The sequence below is a fragment of the Capricornis sumatraensis genome, chromosome 3 (assembly GCF_032405125.1).
Source record: "Capricornis sumatraensis isolate serow.1 chromosome 3, serow.2, whole genome shotgun sequence".
Taxonomy (NCBI): domain Eukaryota; kingdom Metazoa; phylum Chordata; class Mammalia; order Artiodactyla; family Bovidae; genus Capricornis; species Capricornis sumatraensis.
The window spans coordinates 62,599,490-62,617,683 of NC_091071.1; the positions used below are offsets into that span (position 1 = coordinate 62,599,490).

At 41.9% G+C, this 18,194-nt stretch overlaps 1 protein-coding gene across 4 annotated transcripts in view; it reads left to right on the forward strand.

Annotated features, from left to right (window-relative positions):
- The window catches only part of TTN (titin), a 272,102-nt gene that overhangs the window by 73,563 nt on the left and 180,345 nt on the right, over positions 1-18,194 (forward strand). For 2 of the 4 annotated variants that reach the window (XM_068969318.1, XM_068969319.1), the window contains 36 exons: positions 24-311; positions 424-702; positions 788-1,069; positions 1,164-1,442; positions 1,552-1,830; positions 1,933-2,211; positions 2,334-2,621; positions 2,747-3,025; positions 3,160-3,441; positions 3,541-3,819; positions 3,938-4,216; positions 4,325-4,603; positions 4,705-4,992; positions 5,238-5,516; positions 5,735-6,016; positions 7,066-7,344; positions 7,466-7,747; positions 8,494-8,772; positions 8,885-9,172; positions 9,324-9,602; positions 9,696-9,974; positions 10,074-10,352; positions 10,470-10,757; positions 10,880-11,167; positions 11,711-11,992; positions 12,252-12,530; positions 12,650-12,931; positions 13,084-13,362; positions 13,461-13,748; positions 13,939-14,217; positions 14,312-14,590; positions 14,688-14,966; positions 15,106-15,393; positions 15,535-15,822; positions 17,098-17,379; positions 17,826-18,104. The exons of the other annotated variants lie outside the window; for them this stretch is intronic. In XM_068969318.1, coding sequence (XP_068825419.1) covers positions 24-311; positions 424-702; positions 788-1,069; positions 1,164-1,442; positions 1,552-1,830; positions 1,933-2,211; positions 2,334-2,621; positions 2,747-3,025; positions 3,160-3,441; positions 3,541-3,819; positions 3,938-4,216; positions 4,325-4,603; positions 4,705-4,992; positions 5,238-5,516; positions 5,735-6,016; positions 7,066-7,344; positions 7,466-7,747; positions 8,494-8,772; positions 8,885-9,172; positions 9,324-9,602; positions 9,696-9,974; positions 10,074-10,352; positions 10,470-10,757; positions 10,880-11,167; positions 11,711-11,992; positions 12,252-12,530; positions 12,650-12,931; positions 13,084-13,362; positions 13,461-13,748; positions 13,939-14,217; positions 14,312-14,590; positions 14,688-14,966; positions 15,106-15,393; positions 15,535-15,822; positions 17,098-17,379; positions 17,826-18,104 — 10,146 coding nt within the window. The remainder of the gene's footprint in view (positions 1-23; positions 312-423; positions 703-787; positions 1,070-1,163; positions 1,443-1,551; positions 1,831-1,932; positions 2,212-2,333; positions 2,622-2,746; positions 3,026-3,159; positions 3,442-3,540; positions 3,820-3,937; positions 4,217-4,324; positions 4,604-4,704; positions 4,993-5,237; positions 5,517-5,734; positions 6,017-7,065; positions 7,345-7,465; positions 7,748-8,493; positions 8,773-8,884; positions 9,173-9,323; positions 9,603-9,695; positions 9,975-10,073; positions 10,353-10,469; positions 10,758-10,879; positions 11,168-11,710; positions 11,993-12,251; positions 12,531-12,649; positions 12,932-13,083; positions 13,363-13,460; positions 13,749-13,938; positions 14,218-14,311; positions 14,591-14,687; positions 14,967-15,105; positions 15,394-15,534; positions 15,823-17,097; positions 17,380-17,825; positions 18,105-18,194) is intronic. 4 annotated transcript variants of the gene reach the window in all.

Below are 18,194 nucleotides of genomic sequence, written 5' to 3' on the forward strand. Positions count from 1 at the left end.
TTCTTTTCTTGTGCCATGAACAGATCGAGACATTGCTCCATTCTTCACCAAACCCCTTCGAAACGTGGACAGTGTGGTTAGTGGCACCTGCAGGCTGGACTGCAAAATTGCTGGCTCCCTCCCCATGAGGGTGTCCTGGTTTAAGGATGGTAAAGAAATAGCCTCCTCTGACAGATACAGAATAGCCTTTGTGGAAGGCACAGCCTCTTTGGAAATAAGCAGAGTAGACATGAGTGATGCCGGGAATTTCACCTGTCGAGCCACAAATTCTGTGGGAAGCAAAGACTGCAGCGGAGCCCTGATTGTGCAAGGTTGGCTGGAGACTGTGCCTTTCACTCTTATGTAAATGATGTTCAAATTAAGCTATCTTCCTTTCAATGGCGCCTCTTAACTCTTTGAAATTATTTCTTTATACTCCTTTAGAACCACCCAGTTTTGTAACTAAACCTGCATCAAAGGATGTCCTGCCTGGCTCGGCTGTGTGCCTGAAGAGCACCTTCCAAGGGTCTACCCCTTTCACAATCAGATGGTTTAAGGGTGACAAAGAGCTGGTTTCTGGTGGAAGCTGCTATATCAACAAAGAAGCTTTAGAAAGTTCCCTGGAACTATATGCAGTAAAAACCACTGATTCAGGCACATATACCTGTAAAGTCAGCAACGTGGCTGGAGCTGTGGAGTGCAGTGCAAACTTATTTGTGAAAGGTTTGCAGAATTTCCTTGACATCTTTGAGCTCCCCTTGTTAGTCCTTGCCTCTTTCTCACGTCTCTGAATGACTTCCTTCCACAGAACCTGCCACATTTGTTGAAAGGTTAGAGCCATCCCAGCTGTTAAAGAAGGGAGACACCACCCAGCTAGCCTGCAAAGTCACGGGCACCCCTCCCATTAAAATAACGTGGTTTGCAAATGATAGAGAAATTAAGGAGAGCAGCAAACACAAAATGTCTTTTGTGGAGTCCACTGCGGTTCTAAGACTTACAGATATTGCTGTCGAAGACAGTGGTGAATATATGTGTGAGGCTCAAAATGAAGCTGGGAGTGACCACTGCAGTAGCATTCTGATCGTGAAAGGTTTGTGTTCACATTGTCCCTTGTGTTACCAAAGTTATGGCCCGGGGCACAGACTCCACTCCCACTAACTCAAAATAATTCCTTTGCACTATAGAGTCACCTTACTTTACCAAGGAATTTAAGCCCATTGAAGTGTTGAAGGAATATGATGTCATGTTGCTGGCTGAGGTGGCAGGCACGCCTCCCTTTGAGATCACTTGGTTCAAAGGTAACACCGTACTACGAAGTGGCAGGAAGTACAAAACCTTCATTCAGGATCAGCTGGTTAGCCTGCAGATCCTCAAGTTTGTAGCTGCGGACGCGGGTGAATACCACTGTCGGGTCACCAATGAGGTGGGCAGCAGCACCTGCAGTGCCAGGGTGACTTTAAGAGGTCAGTGTCAGTGCTGATGACGGACTGGCTTTTCTTTGGAGTCGATGCTTTTTGTTAAGCTGGTTTTGCTCTAGAGTCAGTATTGATTGAGAATTCGTTCTTCCACTAGAACCCCCAACCTTTGTAAAGAAGATCGAGAGCACCAGCTCCCTTAGAGGAGGCACCGCTGCCTTCCAGGCCATGCTGAAGGGCTCCCTGCCCATCACGGTGACTTGGCTAAAAGACAACGAGGAAATCACTGAAGACGATAACATAAGAATGACCTTTGAGAACAATGTGGCAAGTCTGTACCTCAGTGGCATTGAAGTCAAGCACGATGGGAAGTATGTTTGCCAGGCCAAAAACGATGCAGGAATACAAAGGTGTTCCGCAGTACTCTCAGTAAAAGGTTGGTTCAGAAAGCTCACTGTGGGTTCTAGGGAAAAAATGCAGATATAAGCCTTTAACCAGAGCCATTCACAACCCACACCTGTCCCTTTGTTTTCCATAGAACCTGCAACAATCATTGAGGAGGCTGTGTCTATAGATGTCACCCAAGGAGACCCTGCCACTTTGCAGGTTAAATTTTCAGGGACTAAGGAGATTACAGCCAAATGGTTTAAAGATGGCCAAGAACTGACCCTGGGCCAAAAATATAAAATCAGTGTCACTGACACTGTCTCTATACTGAAGATTATTTCTACCGAAAAGAGAGATAGTGGTGAATATACTTTTGAAGTCCAAAATGACGTCGGGAGGAGCAGCTGCAAGGCTAGCATTAACGTCTTAGGTTGGTACAGCTCTTTTATGGCGAGGGACTGGGCATTTCTATGCTCTTTCATCTCTTTCAATTTTAGAAAAAAAAGTATAAATCAGTAGATTGACTTTTTTAATTTATTTTTCATTGCATAGATCTTATCATACCTCCGTCATTCACCAAAAAGCTGAAGAAAATGGACAGCATTAAAGGGTCTTCCATCGACTTAGAATGTATAGTGGCCGGGTCGCATCCAATAAGCATCCAGTGGTTCAAAGATGACCAAGAAATAACAGCTAGTGAAAAATACAAGTTCTCTTTTCATGACAACACTGCCTTCTTGGAAATCAGTCAGCTGGAAGGTTCAGACAGCGGCACCTACACTTGTTCTGCCACTAACAAGGCAGGGCACAACCAGTGCAGCGGCCATCTGACAGTCAAAGGTTGGCAAATGTTGTCTCTGCCTCTCGAGAACTTACTGCTCTCTCATTTCTTAATTCTTTCCTTGACTGATCAGTTCTAAAATAAACCTTCCTTTCCCCTTTCGCTTCTTCTTCTTTCACCCCAGAACCCCCTTACTTCCTGGAAAAGCCACAGTCTCAAGATGTCAATCCCAATACAAGGGTTCAGTTAAAGGCACTTGTGGGTGGCACTGCACCCATGACTATAAAGTGGTTTAAAGATAACAAAGAGTTGCATTCCGGAGCGGCTCGCTCAGTCTGGAAGGATGACACCTCCACCATCCTGGAGCTCTTTTCAGCCAAAGCTGCCGATTCGGGGACCTACATTTGCCAACTGAGCAATGATGTTGGCATAGCAACCACTAAAGCCTCTCTCTTTGTGAAAGGTCTGGTCTCTGTATCTTCTCACTGTCTTGCTTGCCTAGATTTTCTTCAGGGGAGCGGGCTTGAGAAAACAGTTTTGCTCATTGCTCTTTAGTATAAAAAATGGTCACCATCACATGTTTTTCCCCATCTTTAGAACCTCCTCAATTCATTAAGAAGCCCAGCCCAGTGCTAGTGCTGAGGAATGGACAATCCACGACGTTTGAATGCCAGATAACAGGCACGCCTGAAATCAGAGTTTCTTGGTATCTGGATGGGAACGAAATAACAGCCGTTGAGAAGCATGGCATTTCCTTCATTGATGGTTTAGCCACTTTCCAGATATCTGGGGCCAGGGTGGAAAATAGTGGGACTTACGTCTGTGAAGCTCGAAACGATGCAGGGACTGCAAGCTGCAGCGTTGAGTTAAAAGTGAAAGGTGTGTTACTGCTTCTCCTTCCCACTCTGGCTATGCTCCTGGCTGGTCCTTGGGTCTTCCTGGAGTAAGCGGTTCTCTGTCTCCTTTTTAAATCTTTAGAACCTCCCACCTTTATCAGAGAGCTGAAACCTGTGGAGGTAGTCAAAGACAGTGATGTGGAGCTGGAGTGTGAAGTTATGGGAACATCTCCATTCCAAGTCACTTGGCTGAGGAATAACAAGGAAATTCGGAGCAGCAAAAAATATACCTTGACTGACAGAGTGTCAGTGTTTAATCTCAACATAAACAGATGTGACCCTTCAGACACTGGTGATTACCAGTGCATCGTATCCAATGAAGGCGGCAGCTGCTCTTGCAGCGCTCGAGTATCTCTGAAAGGTCAGTTGGATGCAAGGGAGCTGGCTGCCCAATACAAATTCTGTAAAGTTTTCATCTTGTGATGATGGGTAGGAGTTAGATAAACCTCCTCTTCTCATACTGTCTACTTTAATCACAGAGCCACCCTCGTTCATAAAGAAGATAGAAAACATCACTACTGTTTTGAAAAGTTCTGCCACCTTTCAGAGCACTGTGGCAGGCTCTCCTCCCATTTATGTCACCTGGCTCAAGGATGATCAGATTCTGGATGAAGATGATAATGTTCACATCTACTTTGTGAACAACGTGGCCACACTTCAAATCAGATCTGTGGATAATGGACACAGTGGGAGGTACACGTGTCAAGCCAAGAATGAGTCAGGAGTTGAAAGGTGCTATGCTTTCCTTTTAGTACAAGGTGTGTAAGCCCCTCTCAGAATTCTTCTCTGGAGACAATTTCACAAGCAATACCTTTCTTCCATGGAATTATGAGTGCGACTCATCCATGTTTTCATTCTTACTACAGAACCCGCTCAGATCATAGAGAAAGCTAAATCTGTCGATGTAACTGAGAAAGACCCAGTGACCTTGGAGTGTGTTGTGGCCGGAACGCCAGAACTCGAAGTCAAGTGGCTTAAAGATGGGAAACAGATTGTGCCTAGTAGATATTTTTCGATGAGTTTTGAAAACAACGTGGCCAGTTTTAGGATTCAGTCAGTAATGAAGCAAGACAGCGGCGAGTATACTTTCAAGGTGGAAAATGACTTTGGAAGCAGTAGCTGTGATGCCTACCTGAGAGTACTAGGTTTGTACTCTTGGCCCCCGTCAGTCTCCCTTATGTATATATGTCCTTGATAAACAAGTGGCAACAATTAATGGATGTGTTTTATTGTTTGCATTGGACAGATCAAAATATTCCTCCATCATTCACCAAAAAGTTAACCAAAATGGATAAAGTTCTAGGCTCTTCCATTCACATGGAGTGCAAAGTTTCTGGCTCACTTCCTATTAGTGCTCAGTGGTTTAAGGATGGAAAAGAAATATCTACAAGTGCAAAATACAGACTCATCTGTCATGAGAACACTGTGTCACTGGATGTTAACAATCTGGAATTAGAAGACACTGCAAATTACACATGCCGAGTATCCAACGTAGCAGGGGATGCGGCATGCAGCGGCATCTTGACTGTAAAAGGTTAGAATTTCTTAACCTCTTCCTGGCTCTTCTCTCTGGTTGCTTTTAAATGTAACACTCTTTCCTGGTGTCCTTTAAAACTAAAAATCACCATAATTCTGTTTCTTTAGATACATCTATATTGAGTTCAAGAAATATTCAGTCATTACCTCTTTTCAGTAATGTTTTCTTACATGTCCTTAAAACTGTTGAAATAACCCAACTACAAGGCATTTAATCATATGCATTTCTCTTAAAATCTGTAGAACCTCCAAGCTTCTTAGTGAAACCTGAGCGACAACAAGCCATACCTGACTCTACGGTGGAATTTAAAGCTGTGCTAAAAGGAACACCACCATTTAAAATCAAGTGGTTTAAGGATGATGTGGAACTTGCCTCTGGACCTAAATGTTTCATTGGCTTGGAAGGGTCAACTAGCTTCTTAAATCTCTACTCAGTGGATGCTTCCAAGACTGGACAATATACTTGCCAAGTTACCAATGATGTTGGTAGCGACTCTTGTACCACAGTGTTGCTTGTGACAGGTGTGCAAGTTTGATTGTCTTATGTTTCTGTCTGACCTGTGGCTCTGGTCCTTTCTCTAATGTTTTGCAATTCATCTACCCAGTCAAGAAAATACCCTCCTATTTGCCGGGCATTGTTCATGTTTCATGTTTTTCTCTTTCTTGTACTACATAATTGAACTTGTGTTATTTATATCTGTTATGTTCCCTCATAATCGCCTCTTTTCTTCGCTCTCTAGAACCACCAAAGTTTGTAAAGAAACTAGAAGCAACCAAAATAGTGAAAGCAGGTGACTCAGCACGACTTGAATGCAAGATAACTGGGTCCCCAGACATCAGAGTTGTGTGGTACAGAAATGAACATGAACTCCCAGCCAGCGATAAATACAGAATGGCTTTCATCGACTCAGTGGCCGTCTTACAGATGAATAATCTTGGTACCGAGGACACTGGGGACTTCATTTGTGAGGCTCAGAATCTTGCTGGCAGCACAAGCTGTAGTACCAAGGTTATTGTAAAAGGTAGAAACCTCTTCTCTTCCTCATTACCCGAAGCCCACCTTCTTCTCTTCTGGCTATCAGAGTTCTTCATGGTTCTACTGTCATTTTTAGCTTCCATTTGAGATCACAGGACATTTTTCCAAATAGTATCATTTCTGTTTTTACATGTTTTTCTTAAGATTTGCTTACATATAGATAATCATTCTGAGATATTTTTCTTGTTATGCCAATGCCATAATTGTGATCACCTCAACATATTAGCCAAGCAGTTCAAATTTGATGTTTCAAACACTCAAGAAAGGAAGGCATTTTAAAATTAAAATCAACTTTTGCCTTCAGTCAACTTATAAATATATCATCATCCTCAGCATGATCTTTATCTTTTATTTAAAACAAAAACTGCTTACTACATATATCCCAAGGTTCAAGCAATAGAGGTTTTAACCTTACATTTACAACAGGATAATTCTATATATTTTTTCTCTCTCCCAAACTAGTTTCTACTTTTTAAAATAAGATCACCATACCTTGTTGTAAATAGTACTAGCATTTTCCACAGTGTTTGTCACAGAATCTAAATTTGTCATATTGTGAGGCAATTATTGCAAAAACCATTTGTTGATGTGGAAGACTTCGAGCACAGATGTTGTGATAACTTCCAAGTATCCCAACAGTAAAGCACATACAAAAATATTTCATCCCTGAAGTCAGGACCCCATACCTCATGCAGATCATATTAATCCTTACACTTGGGTTTAGAGGTGTGTTTGGTTTTTGTTTTGTTTTACAATTTCACATCAATCTTTACTAAATTAGTAAAGTGGTGTAGACAGAATGTTGAGCTGCTCAGTAAGGTTGTCTGGGGTCTAGTCTGGGTCCTCAGCCAGTGAAGCCAAGTGATTCTGTAAAGGCCCTATTGCTTCTCTGAAGCTATTATTCTTCAACACTAAAGTGATAGTGCCAAACCTGTGTTAGTATTTTGACTCTTTCTTCCAATTTTTAAACAAAGAAATAAAAACATTATATGGAGTTAAGTAGCCTAGTTCATGAGGAATTCTTGTGTTTTACAGAACCACCTGTTTTTAGCAGCTTCCCTCCTGTGGTAGAAACCCTTAAAAATGCTGAAGTTAGCATTGAATGTGAACTTTCGGGAACACCACCATTTGAGGTGGTTTGGTACAAAGATAAGCGACAGCTCCGAAGTAGCAAGAAATACAAGATTGCATCCAAAAATTTCCATGCAAGTATTCACATTCTCAGTGTTGACACTTCAGACATTGGTGAATACCACTGCAAAGCACAGAACGAAGTGGGAAGTGATACTTGCATTTGTATTGTAAAACTAAAAGGTAAGCATTATTTCCTGCACATGGCAGAAATGGCAGGAACGTGCGAAATGGTTATTTGTTTTCTCTTTTTCATTATCTGGACAATCTTTCCAACAATCTCCATCCATCTTTCCCTGTTCAGAACCACCAAGATTTGTCTCCAAGCTGAACAGCCTCACTGTTGTAGCTGGTGAGCCTGCTGAGTTACAAGCATCCATAGAAGGCACCCAGCCTATTTCTGTCCAGTGGCTTAAAGAGAAGGAAGAAGTGGTTAGAGAAAGTGAAAACATCAGAATTACATTTGTGGAGAATGTTGCCACTCTACAGTTTTCAAAAGCAGAACCAGCTAATGCTGGGAAGTATATCTGCCAAATCAAGAATGACGGTGGAATGAGGGAGAACATGGCCACGTTGACTGTTTTAGGTTGGTACAATATGGTGCAGTAGTTCTCTGATATAAGGAGGTACCAAACACTGAGATGACTTACTAAGAGATAGTGGTAGAATTTCCCTTTTTTTAATTTCAGAACTATATCGATCCTCACCTATTTCAGAGGTTTTATGGAAAAGGACCTTTCAAGCACTCTTTTCTGTGTCTGTGATCCTAACAAAAATTAACCATTTTTATTGTTTTCTTGATGAATTAGCAGAGAAAATCATGACTGTCTTTTGTTTAACCATGAGAAAAATGAGAGTCCAACGTATGCTACAAGGAGATTTTTTTTTTCTCAAGAATTAGTGTTTAAGCTGACAAAAACTCCAAAGATCAAAGTTTGATAAGAATGACTCACACTTTCATCTTTGGGCATATTCATTTTTAATTTTGCAGTTGTTTGAATAACAACTTTCAAAAAGCTGTCTTTAGCACCTTAAAGTAGAGCAACAATACTGAGCAATTCATAGCAACATGTGGGCTTTGTTCTAGAGAGGGTCAAGTACAAATCAATATATGACAGTGAATTATTTCAGAAGTTGAATAATGCGAAAACATATTTCTTAATAATTCATAATTTCATGACAGCATGTAATTATGGATTCTCATTTTAAGGTCTAGAGAAAGAGGGCCTGAAGATATCCATATCATTGAAAGAAACAGTGTTAATGAATTTGATAATAGAGACAAGGTGAAGCTAACAGGCTTTAACAGATGGCTATCACATTTTATTTCAGAACCTGCCATCATTGTCGAGAAAGTAGGTTCGATGACGGTCACTGTAGGAGAAACGTGCACTCTGGAGTGTAAGGTGGCTGGCACTCCCGAACTCTCAGTTGAATGGTACAAGGATGGAAAGCTGTTGACCAGCAGCCAAAAACACAAATTTAGCTTCTACAACAAAATCTCTTCCTTAAAGATTCTCTCTGTTGAAAAACAGGATGCAGGCACATACACTTTCCAGGTTCAAAATAATGTTGGAAAAAGCAGCTGCACAGCCGTGGTCGATGTTTCAGGTTAGTTGCGACGTGTTCTTCCCATTGCTCAGCAAATTCCTTTCACAAGCTTTCTTCCCTCGAGTCTCTTCTGCTCTTTCAAACCTCAAGTCTCTTACCTCTCCTCCCGTAGACCGAATGGTTCCTCCCTCTTTCACACGAAGACTGAGAGATACCATTGGAGTGCTGGGTACATCTTGCATCTTGGAGTGCAAAGTAGCCGGATCATCACCAATCTCTGTTGCCTGGTTTCATGAGAAAACCAAGATTGTCAGTGGAGCGAAGTACCAAACTACCTTTTCAGATAACGTCTGCACATTGCAGCTCAATTCTCTGGACTCATCAGATATGGGCAGTTACACATGTGTGGCTGCTAATGTCGCTGGGTCTGATGAGTGCCGAGCAGTGTTGGCTGTACAAGGTCAGTGTCAGACACTCACATCCTTTCTTACAAGTTCTTCTTTGGGTGGCCATCCCTGCTGACACATTCAAAAGGCGTCTTCTTTTTGATAAAAATTGTGACTAAATCTGAAACTGACAGGATCTTTTCATTGTCCTCCTTGCTTGTATAGAACCACCCTCTTTCGTGAAGGAACCTGAACCTTTGGAAGTACTACCAGGCAAAAACATCACCTTCACAAGTGTTATTAGAGGAACCCCTCCATTTAAGGTCGGCTGGTTCAGAGGTGCCAGAGAACTGGTGAAAGGAGACAGGTGCAACATCTATTTTGAAGACACTGTGGCGGAACTGGAATTATTTAATGTTGACATCTCTCAGAGTGGGGAATACACCTGCGTGGTTTCTAACAACGCTGGCCAAACGTCCTGCACTACCCGTCTCTTTGTAAAAGGTTTGCTCCCGTGCATTGTGCTTCCTGCTTTTTAAGTGGCGTCTTCATTCTTGTTTTCACTGTGTTTAACGGCTATGCTTTGTCACTCCCCAGAACCAGCTGTGTTTGTGAAGAAACTGAGCGATCACTTTGTAGAACCAGGGAAATCCATCATTTTGGAAAGTACCTACAAGGGAACACTCCCCATTTCTGTTATGTGGAAAAAGGATGGTTTCACCATAACACCCTCTGAAAAATGCAGCATAGTCACAACAGAGAAGACCTGCATCCTGGAAATTCTGAACAGCACAAAACGAGATGCAGGACAGTATTCCTGCGAGATTGAAAACGAGGCGGGAAGGGATGTTTGTGAAGCTCTGGTGTCTACATTAGGTGTGTTATTCTCAAATGATTGGCATTTGTCTAATGTGAGGCATGGTTTGTGTGGTTTTCTCTAATCCCAGTTGCTGATCGTGAACCTTTCCTCTTTAGAACCACCTTATTTTGTTACGGAACTGGAGCCTCTGGAGGCATCAGTGGGAGATTCAGTTTCTTTACAATGCCAAGTTGCTGGGACCCCAGAAATTACAGTGTCCTGGTACAAAGGCGATACCAAGTTACGGCCGACTCCTGAATACAGGACTTACTTTACAAACAATGTGGCCACACTTGTTTTTAATAAAGTGAACATCAATGACAGTGGAGAGTACACATGTAAAGCAGAAAACAGTATTGGAACTGCCTCTTCTAAGACTGTCTTCAGAATTCAAGGTGATGATTTTATTTTACAAATTAAGGAATTTCTTCTTCCTTATCTTCACATTTAACTTTATGGGGAAACTTTTGTTTCACGTACTAATGCCTCAAGTATTACTTGTCTTCCTGCAGAGCGCCAGCTCCCACCTTCCTTTGCAAGACAATTAAAGGACATTGAACAAACTGTTGGGTTACCAGTTACCCTCACTTGTCGACTGAATGGCTCCGCACCCATCCAAGTGAGCTGGTACAGAGATGGGGTACTTTTACGAGATGATGAAAATCTACAGACATCGTTTGTAGATAATGTGGCAACTTTAAAAATTTTGCAAACAGACTTGAGTCACTCTGGCCAGTACTCTTGTTCAGCTTCTAATCCACTTGGAACAGCGTCTTCCAGTGCTAGACTGACAGCAAGAGGTTTGTTCCCATGTTACTCTTTTTCTCTTTGCAAACCATGACTTCCTATTCATTGTCAAAGTAGAAGTAGCCAGTAAAGAACAACAGCAAAAAGTATGTTGATTTTTCTTCTCATCTTCCAGAACCTAAGAAATCTCCCTTCTTTGACATCAAGCCTGTATCTATAGATGTTATTGCTGGGGAAAGTGCTGACTTTGAATGTCACGTTACTGGTGCTCAACCAATGCGAATTACTTGGTCAAAAGATAATAAAGAGATCCGTCCTGGAGGAAACTACACAATTACATGTGTGGGAAACACTCCCCATTTGAGAATTCTTAAAGTAGGCAAAGGAGACTCTGGTCAATATACTTGCCAAGCAACCAATGATGTTGGCAAAGACATGTGCTCAGCTCAACTCAGTGTAAAAGGTATCTCTACATGGCACTGACCGATACTTGTTCTCTCCCATGTTGCATAATTTTCTTCAGAAAAGTTTCTTTATTTTTTAAATGTTTGAGATGAACTAACTAGATCATATTAGAATTTGTATATCAGTGTTGGAGGCAACCTTAATCAAAGTTCTATTTTCCTTTTTACTTTGTTTTTTAAATTAGTGTATCTCTAAGTATAATCTTATCAGAGTGTTGTTTATATAAAATTTGTTAAATGTCATTTCCTCTCTTTTTTTCCCTCTTTTCCTGTCATATGGCATTCTGAATTATCATTTTGATCAAATACTTCTATAATACCTTAACTTACATGTTTTAGTTTCTATATCCAGACTACAAGATTAACTTGTCAAGTAAATTCTCTATTAAAAATAGTAAAAGCTTATTTAAAAGAAAAACATATATATTTTATCATGAAATTCTCAGAATGTACATATATTCTTAATAATAAACAAGATTAAATTAGGTATTTATAAAATCTTAAGCTACAAACATAAGATGTTTCTTCCTTTGACTTACTAGAACCTCCAAAGTTTGTTAAGAAATTAGAAGCTTCAAAAGTTGCAAAGCAGGGAGAATCCATCCACCTGGAATGCAAAATAAGTGGTTCTCCAGAAATCAAAGTTTCATGGTTCCGAAATGACAATGAACTTCATGAGAGCTGGAAGTACAACATGTCCTTTGTGGACTCAGTGGCAGTGCTCACCATCAATGAAGCCAGCACGGAGGACAGTGGGGACTACATCTGTGAAGCCCATAACGGTGTTGGGGACGCCAGCTGCAGCACAGCCCTGACCGTCAAAGGTTAGATACACTAAGTCCCTTGCTCTCTTCCTTCTCCTCTGATCTGGATTCTTTCTCAGCAGTGTTCTGAGCTCCAAAACAAAAAGGCCAGTGAAGGGGATTTGCTTGCAGTTCTTAAACTAGCATTTATGACTTGTCCTTTCTTATGTTCGTGTACTGTCATACGGTCACACCAGGCACTGAATGATTCAGACGCTAACATATTTTTCCCTTGTCTTAGGCAACTGCTCTCATTGTTTATCTTCTTTTCTTCTGGTAGCACCTCCTGTTTTCACCCAGAAGCCTTCTCCAATAGGAGCCCTTAAAGGTTCTGATGTTGTCTTCCAATGTGAAATTTCGGGAACTCCCCCATTTGAAGTGGTGTGGGTTAAAGATCGAAAGCAAGTTCGAAGCAGCAAGAAGTTTAAAATCACCTCAAAAAATTTTGATGCAAGTCTTCATATCCTTAACCTGGAAGCCGCCGATGTAGGAGAATATCACTGCAAAGCTACTAACGAGGTGGGAAGTGACACATGTGTTTGCACTGTCAAGTTCAAAGGTTTGTATCCATGGGCCCAAAAACATATGCCTCTTGCTTTCATCCTTTCTTGCTTGACCAGTAATGTATTTGGCTGTGATTCTCATCTTTCTTCTCTAACCTCAAATTTCTTTCATTAGAACCCCCACGATTTGTGAAAAAGCTCAGTGACACCTCAACCCTTGTTGGGCATGCTGTTGAGTTGCAGGCTGTAGTGGAAGGCTTCCAGCCCATTTCTGTCGTCTGGTTGAAAGATAAAGGTGAAGTCATCAGAGAGAGTGAAAACACTAGGATTTCATTTGTTGATAATGTTGCAACCCTCCAACTTGGGAGCCCAGAGGCATCTAACTCTGGAAAATATGTGTGTCAAATCAAAAATGATGCCGGAATGAGAGAGTGCTCAGCAATCTTGACTGTCCTAGGTTAGTAACAGAGTGCAGACTGAGGGGGAAAATGTCCATTTGATTGACCTATGACATCGCCTGCAAATATTATTCTTACCCAGTAATATACTGAGTATATTCTTGGTTTGAAAGATGACTTTGTGTTCAATGCAATATACTTCTTCTTTTAGAACCAGCCAGAATCATTGAGAAACCAGAACCCATGACTGTCACTACTGGAAATCCTTTCGCATTAGAATGTGTAGTGACTGGAACACCAGAACTTTCCACCAAGTGGTTCAAAGATGGGAGAGAAATAGCTGCAGACAGCAAACATCACATCACATTCATCAACAAAGTGGCTTCCCTTAAAATCCCTTGTGCAGAAATGAGTGACAAGGGGTTATACAGCTTTGAAGTGAAGAACAGTGTTGGTAAAAGTAACTGCACTGTTTCTGTCCACGTTTCTGGTGAGTAGTATGAGGTTTTCGTGAATATATCATTTTCCCTGGGGCAAAAAAATAAAGCTTCTCTTTCAATGGAAAACTCCGCTTCTCCATCCACATAGATCGGGTTGTGGCTCCTTCCTTCATCCGCAAGCTGAAGGACATCAATGCCATCGTCGGGGCTTCAGTGGTTTTGGAGTGCAGAGTCTCTGGCTCCGCCCCCATCTCCGTGGGCTGGTTTCAGGATGGCAATGAGATCGTCAGTGGGCCTAAATGCCAGTCCCGCTTTTCGGAAAACGTTTGCACTTTGAATCTGAGCTTCTTGGAGCCCTCTGATACAGGCACATACACGTGTGTGGCTGCCAACGTGGCTGGGTCAGATGAATGCTCGGCGGTCCTGACTATCCAAGGTCAGTGTTCAGGGCCCAGACCGCTGCTTCTCCAGCGCCTCCACCACGTGGCTTAGTGCCTGCCTTGTGGGGGATTTCTGTATTTTGTCTTCGTGTGTAGTCTTAGTTCCTTTTTCTTCAGGTAGCAAAAAGCACTGCTTACTTGGATTCCTTTTTTCTCTCGATCTTTCCCCTCCTCTGGGGTCTCTAGAACCACCTTCTTTTGAACAAACCCCTGACTCTGTGGAAGTTCTCCCTGGAACGAGCCTCACATTCACCAGTGTCATCAGAGGCACCCCGCCTTTCAAGGTCAAATGGTTTAAAGGCAGCAGGGAGCTGGTGTCCGGGGAGTCGTGCAGCATCTCTCTGGAAGATTTCGTCACGGAACTGGAGTTATTTGAGGTGGAGCCCTTGCAGAGCGGGGATTACTCCTGCCTCGTGACTAACGATGCTGGCAGTGCGTCCTGTACCGCACATCTTTTTGTGAAAGGTTTGCTCTTTCCTCCTAAAGCACGTATCTTTAACATTTTTTCTGATTCTTTACTTGAAGATGTCAATGCTGCCTCTGTGTTTTCTCCTCGTAGAACCGGCCACCTTTGTGAAAAGATTGGCCGATTTCAGTGTCGAGACAGGAAATCCCATCGTTCTTGAGGCCACGTTTACGGGTACACCTCCCATCTCGGTGAGCTGGATGAAGAATGAGTTTGCCCTTACACAGTCTCAGAATTGTAGTATCACCATGACAGAAAAATCTACCATCCTGGAAATCCTCGATAGCACAATAGAGGATTATGCACAATACAGTTGCCTAATAGAAAATGAGGCCGGTCAAGATATTTGTGATGCTGTGGTGTCTGTCCTAGGTGTGTTGACAGTTACCTCCTCTTATTGCTCTCTTTTCTTTCTTTCCAAACATCCTCTTTTAGTTAGAGTGACTGATTATCATCCTTTCTACCTCAGAACCGCCTTATTTCATTGAGCCTCTGGAACACGTGGAAGCAGTCATCGGAGAACCGATAACTTTACAGTGTAAAGTGGATGGAACCCCAGAAATCAGAATTTCTTGGTATAAAGAACACACAAAGCTACGATCAGCTCCTGCATATAAAATGCAATTCAAAAATAACGTTGCCTCCTTGGTGATCAACAAAGTGGATCACAGTGACGTGGGAGAATATACCTGCAAGGCAGAAAACATTGTGGGAGCAGTGGCTTCTTCGTCCGTGCTTGTTATCAAAGGTGATGAGGGTTTTCTCTACAAGCCTCACTGTGTGTTGACAGATCCATTTTCTTAAAAACCTCACAATGTTAATGGGTTGAAATACGCCATGGTTGTTTTCTCTCTTGTAAATAAGGATTGTCTATAACTTCTTTACAGAGCGCAAACTTCCACCTTCCTTTGCAAGAAAACTGAGGGATGTTCAGGAGACTCTTGGCTTTCCAGTTGCATTTGAATGCCGCATCAATGGCTCAGAACCTCTCCAAGTGTCTTGGTACAAGGACGGGGTACTTTTGAAAGATGATGCTAATCTGCAAACATCTTTTGTTCACAATGTAGCAACTCTTCAGATTTTGCAAACTGACCAGAGTCACGTTGGTCAGTACAATTGCTCAGCTTCAAATCCCCTTGGGACTGCCTCATCCAGTGCGAAGCTCATCCTCTTAGGTGAGTAACTCATCACATGACCTCTTCATTATAAAGCAGTTTCACTGCACCCAACCAGCAAGGACTGGTGCGACTTGGTGTCTGCTCCACGTCTGAGAGCATGAAAACTGAAGTCACCGTGTTGCTCTTTATTCTCTCCAGAGCATGAAGTACCTCCTTTCTTTGATCTCAAGCCTGTGTCAGTAGACCTGGCTCTTGGAGAAAGTGGTTCTTTCAAATGTCACGTAACTGGAACTGCACCAATCAAAATCACTTGGGCTAAAGATAACCGAGAGATTCGTCCTGGAGGCAACTACAAGATGACTTTGGTTGAAAATACTGCCACTCTGACGGTTCTCAAAATAGGCAAAGGCGATGCTGGGCAGTACACCTGCTATGCAAGCAATGTCGCCGGAAAAGACTCTTGTTCTGCTCATCTGGGTGTACAAGGTACTTGTTGGAGCGAAGTAGCAAGGGCTCATTTCAACTTCTGACACTATAGGAGGAAGTGTGTACTTGAAAGATGTGTTTAGGACTAGGGTTTGGGAATTGGAAGTGATTCAGCAAATATAGGGTCTTCTAAATGGGAGCAAGTTTTTAATTAAAAAATTATATATATATATGTATTTAAAAAACTGGTCAAACATGGACTGAGGGCCCATGTACAATGGCTGAAAATAGAGACTAGAGAGAGAACAGGAACTTTTCACAGAATTGTAAGATAATCCAAGTTTGAAAGAAACTATCTTTGGACAATAAAAGGAAGTTGTCTCGAATGATATATTTTTCCACAGTAGTTTGTAAATTAATAGTTTTGTTCCTCACCTCAAACTATAAAGCCCTTCAAGAAGAGTCAGATTGTGTCAAATTCTTCTCTTCTGTTAGCCTCACTTAAATGATAGTGGAAGTCAGGGGACTGGAGAGTACATTAATATCTTACATCATGGAAGGCAACCATGTCTCAATGTAGCAAAAACAATTCCTGTCTGCTGTGGTCAGAAATTAACTCAGTGAGCTGCTGGTCTAACTCATGAGAGCATTTTTAAAGACTTTTTGTGGTGATAGTTTATAAATAACTTGAAATTTAAATAGAGTTATATTCAGTAGCCCATGTGCCCTGTGACATATTGCTAATTATTTTATCTCCCTAAACTTGAATTTGCTGAGTCAGTTAATGAAGAAAGTATTGCTCTCCCCACTTCAAAGGGCTGTCATAGAGGTTGAAGAAATATCTATTAAAGTCCTATAGGAGGAAATAGCACTTTAAAATATTAAGATATCTGACCCAGTTTTGCTACTCTGACTCTTCCTGGCACATAACTGATATCTCTGCAGCCATAGGAAATGACAGACCTGTACTGGTTCACATACAAGAAAGTAATCAGATGCTCTTAATCCCTGTAAACCACAGAATGCTTTCACCAACAGATACACACTCTGCCTCTGATCTTGCACAAAGAAGTGATTCTTTTGCTGGTAGGAGGATTGCACAAGGATTAATGTCTCTTCTTCCTTCCTTTTGCAATTATATTTGATGTGGGTCCTTACAAAAGTAAACGCATTTTACTTGAGGATTTAGATTTCACCTACCTATTCTTTCTTGAACTGTAGCAAGTAAATATGTTTTCCAGCGCTAAAGACCTCTCTGTTTGAGTTTTCCCTTCATCCTGAATTATACGTGTCTTTCCCATCTCTTCCCTTGTGTTTTCTTTCTTGCTTCCATAGAACCGCCCAGGTTCATTAAGAAGCTAGAACCTTCAAGAATCGTGAAACAAGATGAATCTACAAGATACGAATGTAAAATAGGAGGGTCTCCAGAAATCAAAGTTTTATGGTACAAGGGCGAGACTGAAATTCAAGAGAGCAGTAAATTCCGAATGTCGTTCGTGGACTCAGTGGCAGTGTTGGAAATGCACGGGCTTAGTGTGGAAGACAGTGGAGATTACACCTGTGAGGCCTCCAATGCCGCCGGCAGTGCAAGCAGCACCACCTCCTTGAAAGTTAAAGGTCAGCTCTTATCTCTCTGTCTTGTAAATTGGGATATAACTGCTTTACAATGTCGTGTTTGTTTCTGCTGCACAACAGTGTGAATCAGCTATAAGTATACAAGTATCCCCTCCTTTCTGAGCCCCATTCCTCATCCCAGCCCTCTAGGTCATCCCAGAGCACCTAGTTGAGTTCCCTGAGCTATACAGCAGCTTCCCACTAGCTATCTGGGACAAACTGGGAGAGTAGCATTTACCCATCTTTTATGTCTTGCACATCCTAGCTGTCCTCTCAATTCCCTGTTGGACTCTCCATCGAGGTTCTAAAAGTTTTAAAGGATATGATAGAAAATTAGATGTGATACTCTCTATGTTGGAATAGACAACCGATTTTTACTTGTAAATATGTACTTAGAGAATACAGCCTAATTTCCCTATCTTTCTAACTTGATTTTCTTCCAACTTTAGAACCACCCATTTTCCGCAAAAAGCCTCATCCCATTGAAACACTGAAAGGAGCTGATGTTCACCTTGAATGTGAACTTCAGGGCACTCCCCCATTCCAAGTTTCATGGCATAAAGACAAGAGAGAACTTAGAAGTGGCAAGAAGTACAAGATCATGTCTGAGAACTTCCTGACGAGTATTCACATTCTGAGCGTCGACGCTGCGGACATTGGGGAGTATCAGTGTAAAGCCACGAATGATGTGGGGAGTGACACCTGTGTTGGTTCCATCACTCTGAAAGGTTAGAGTCACTTCAGCCTCTTGTGCTTACTGGTATTTTCCTTCTAACTTTAATACTCTGTTGACCCCTCAGCTCTTGCTCCATCCTTTT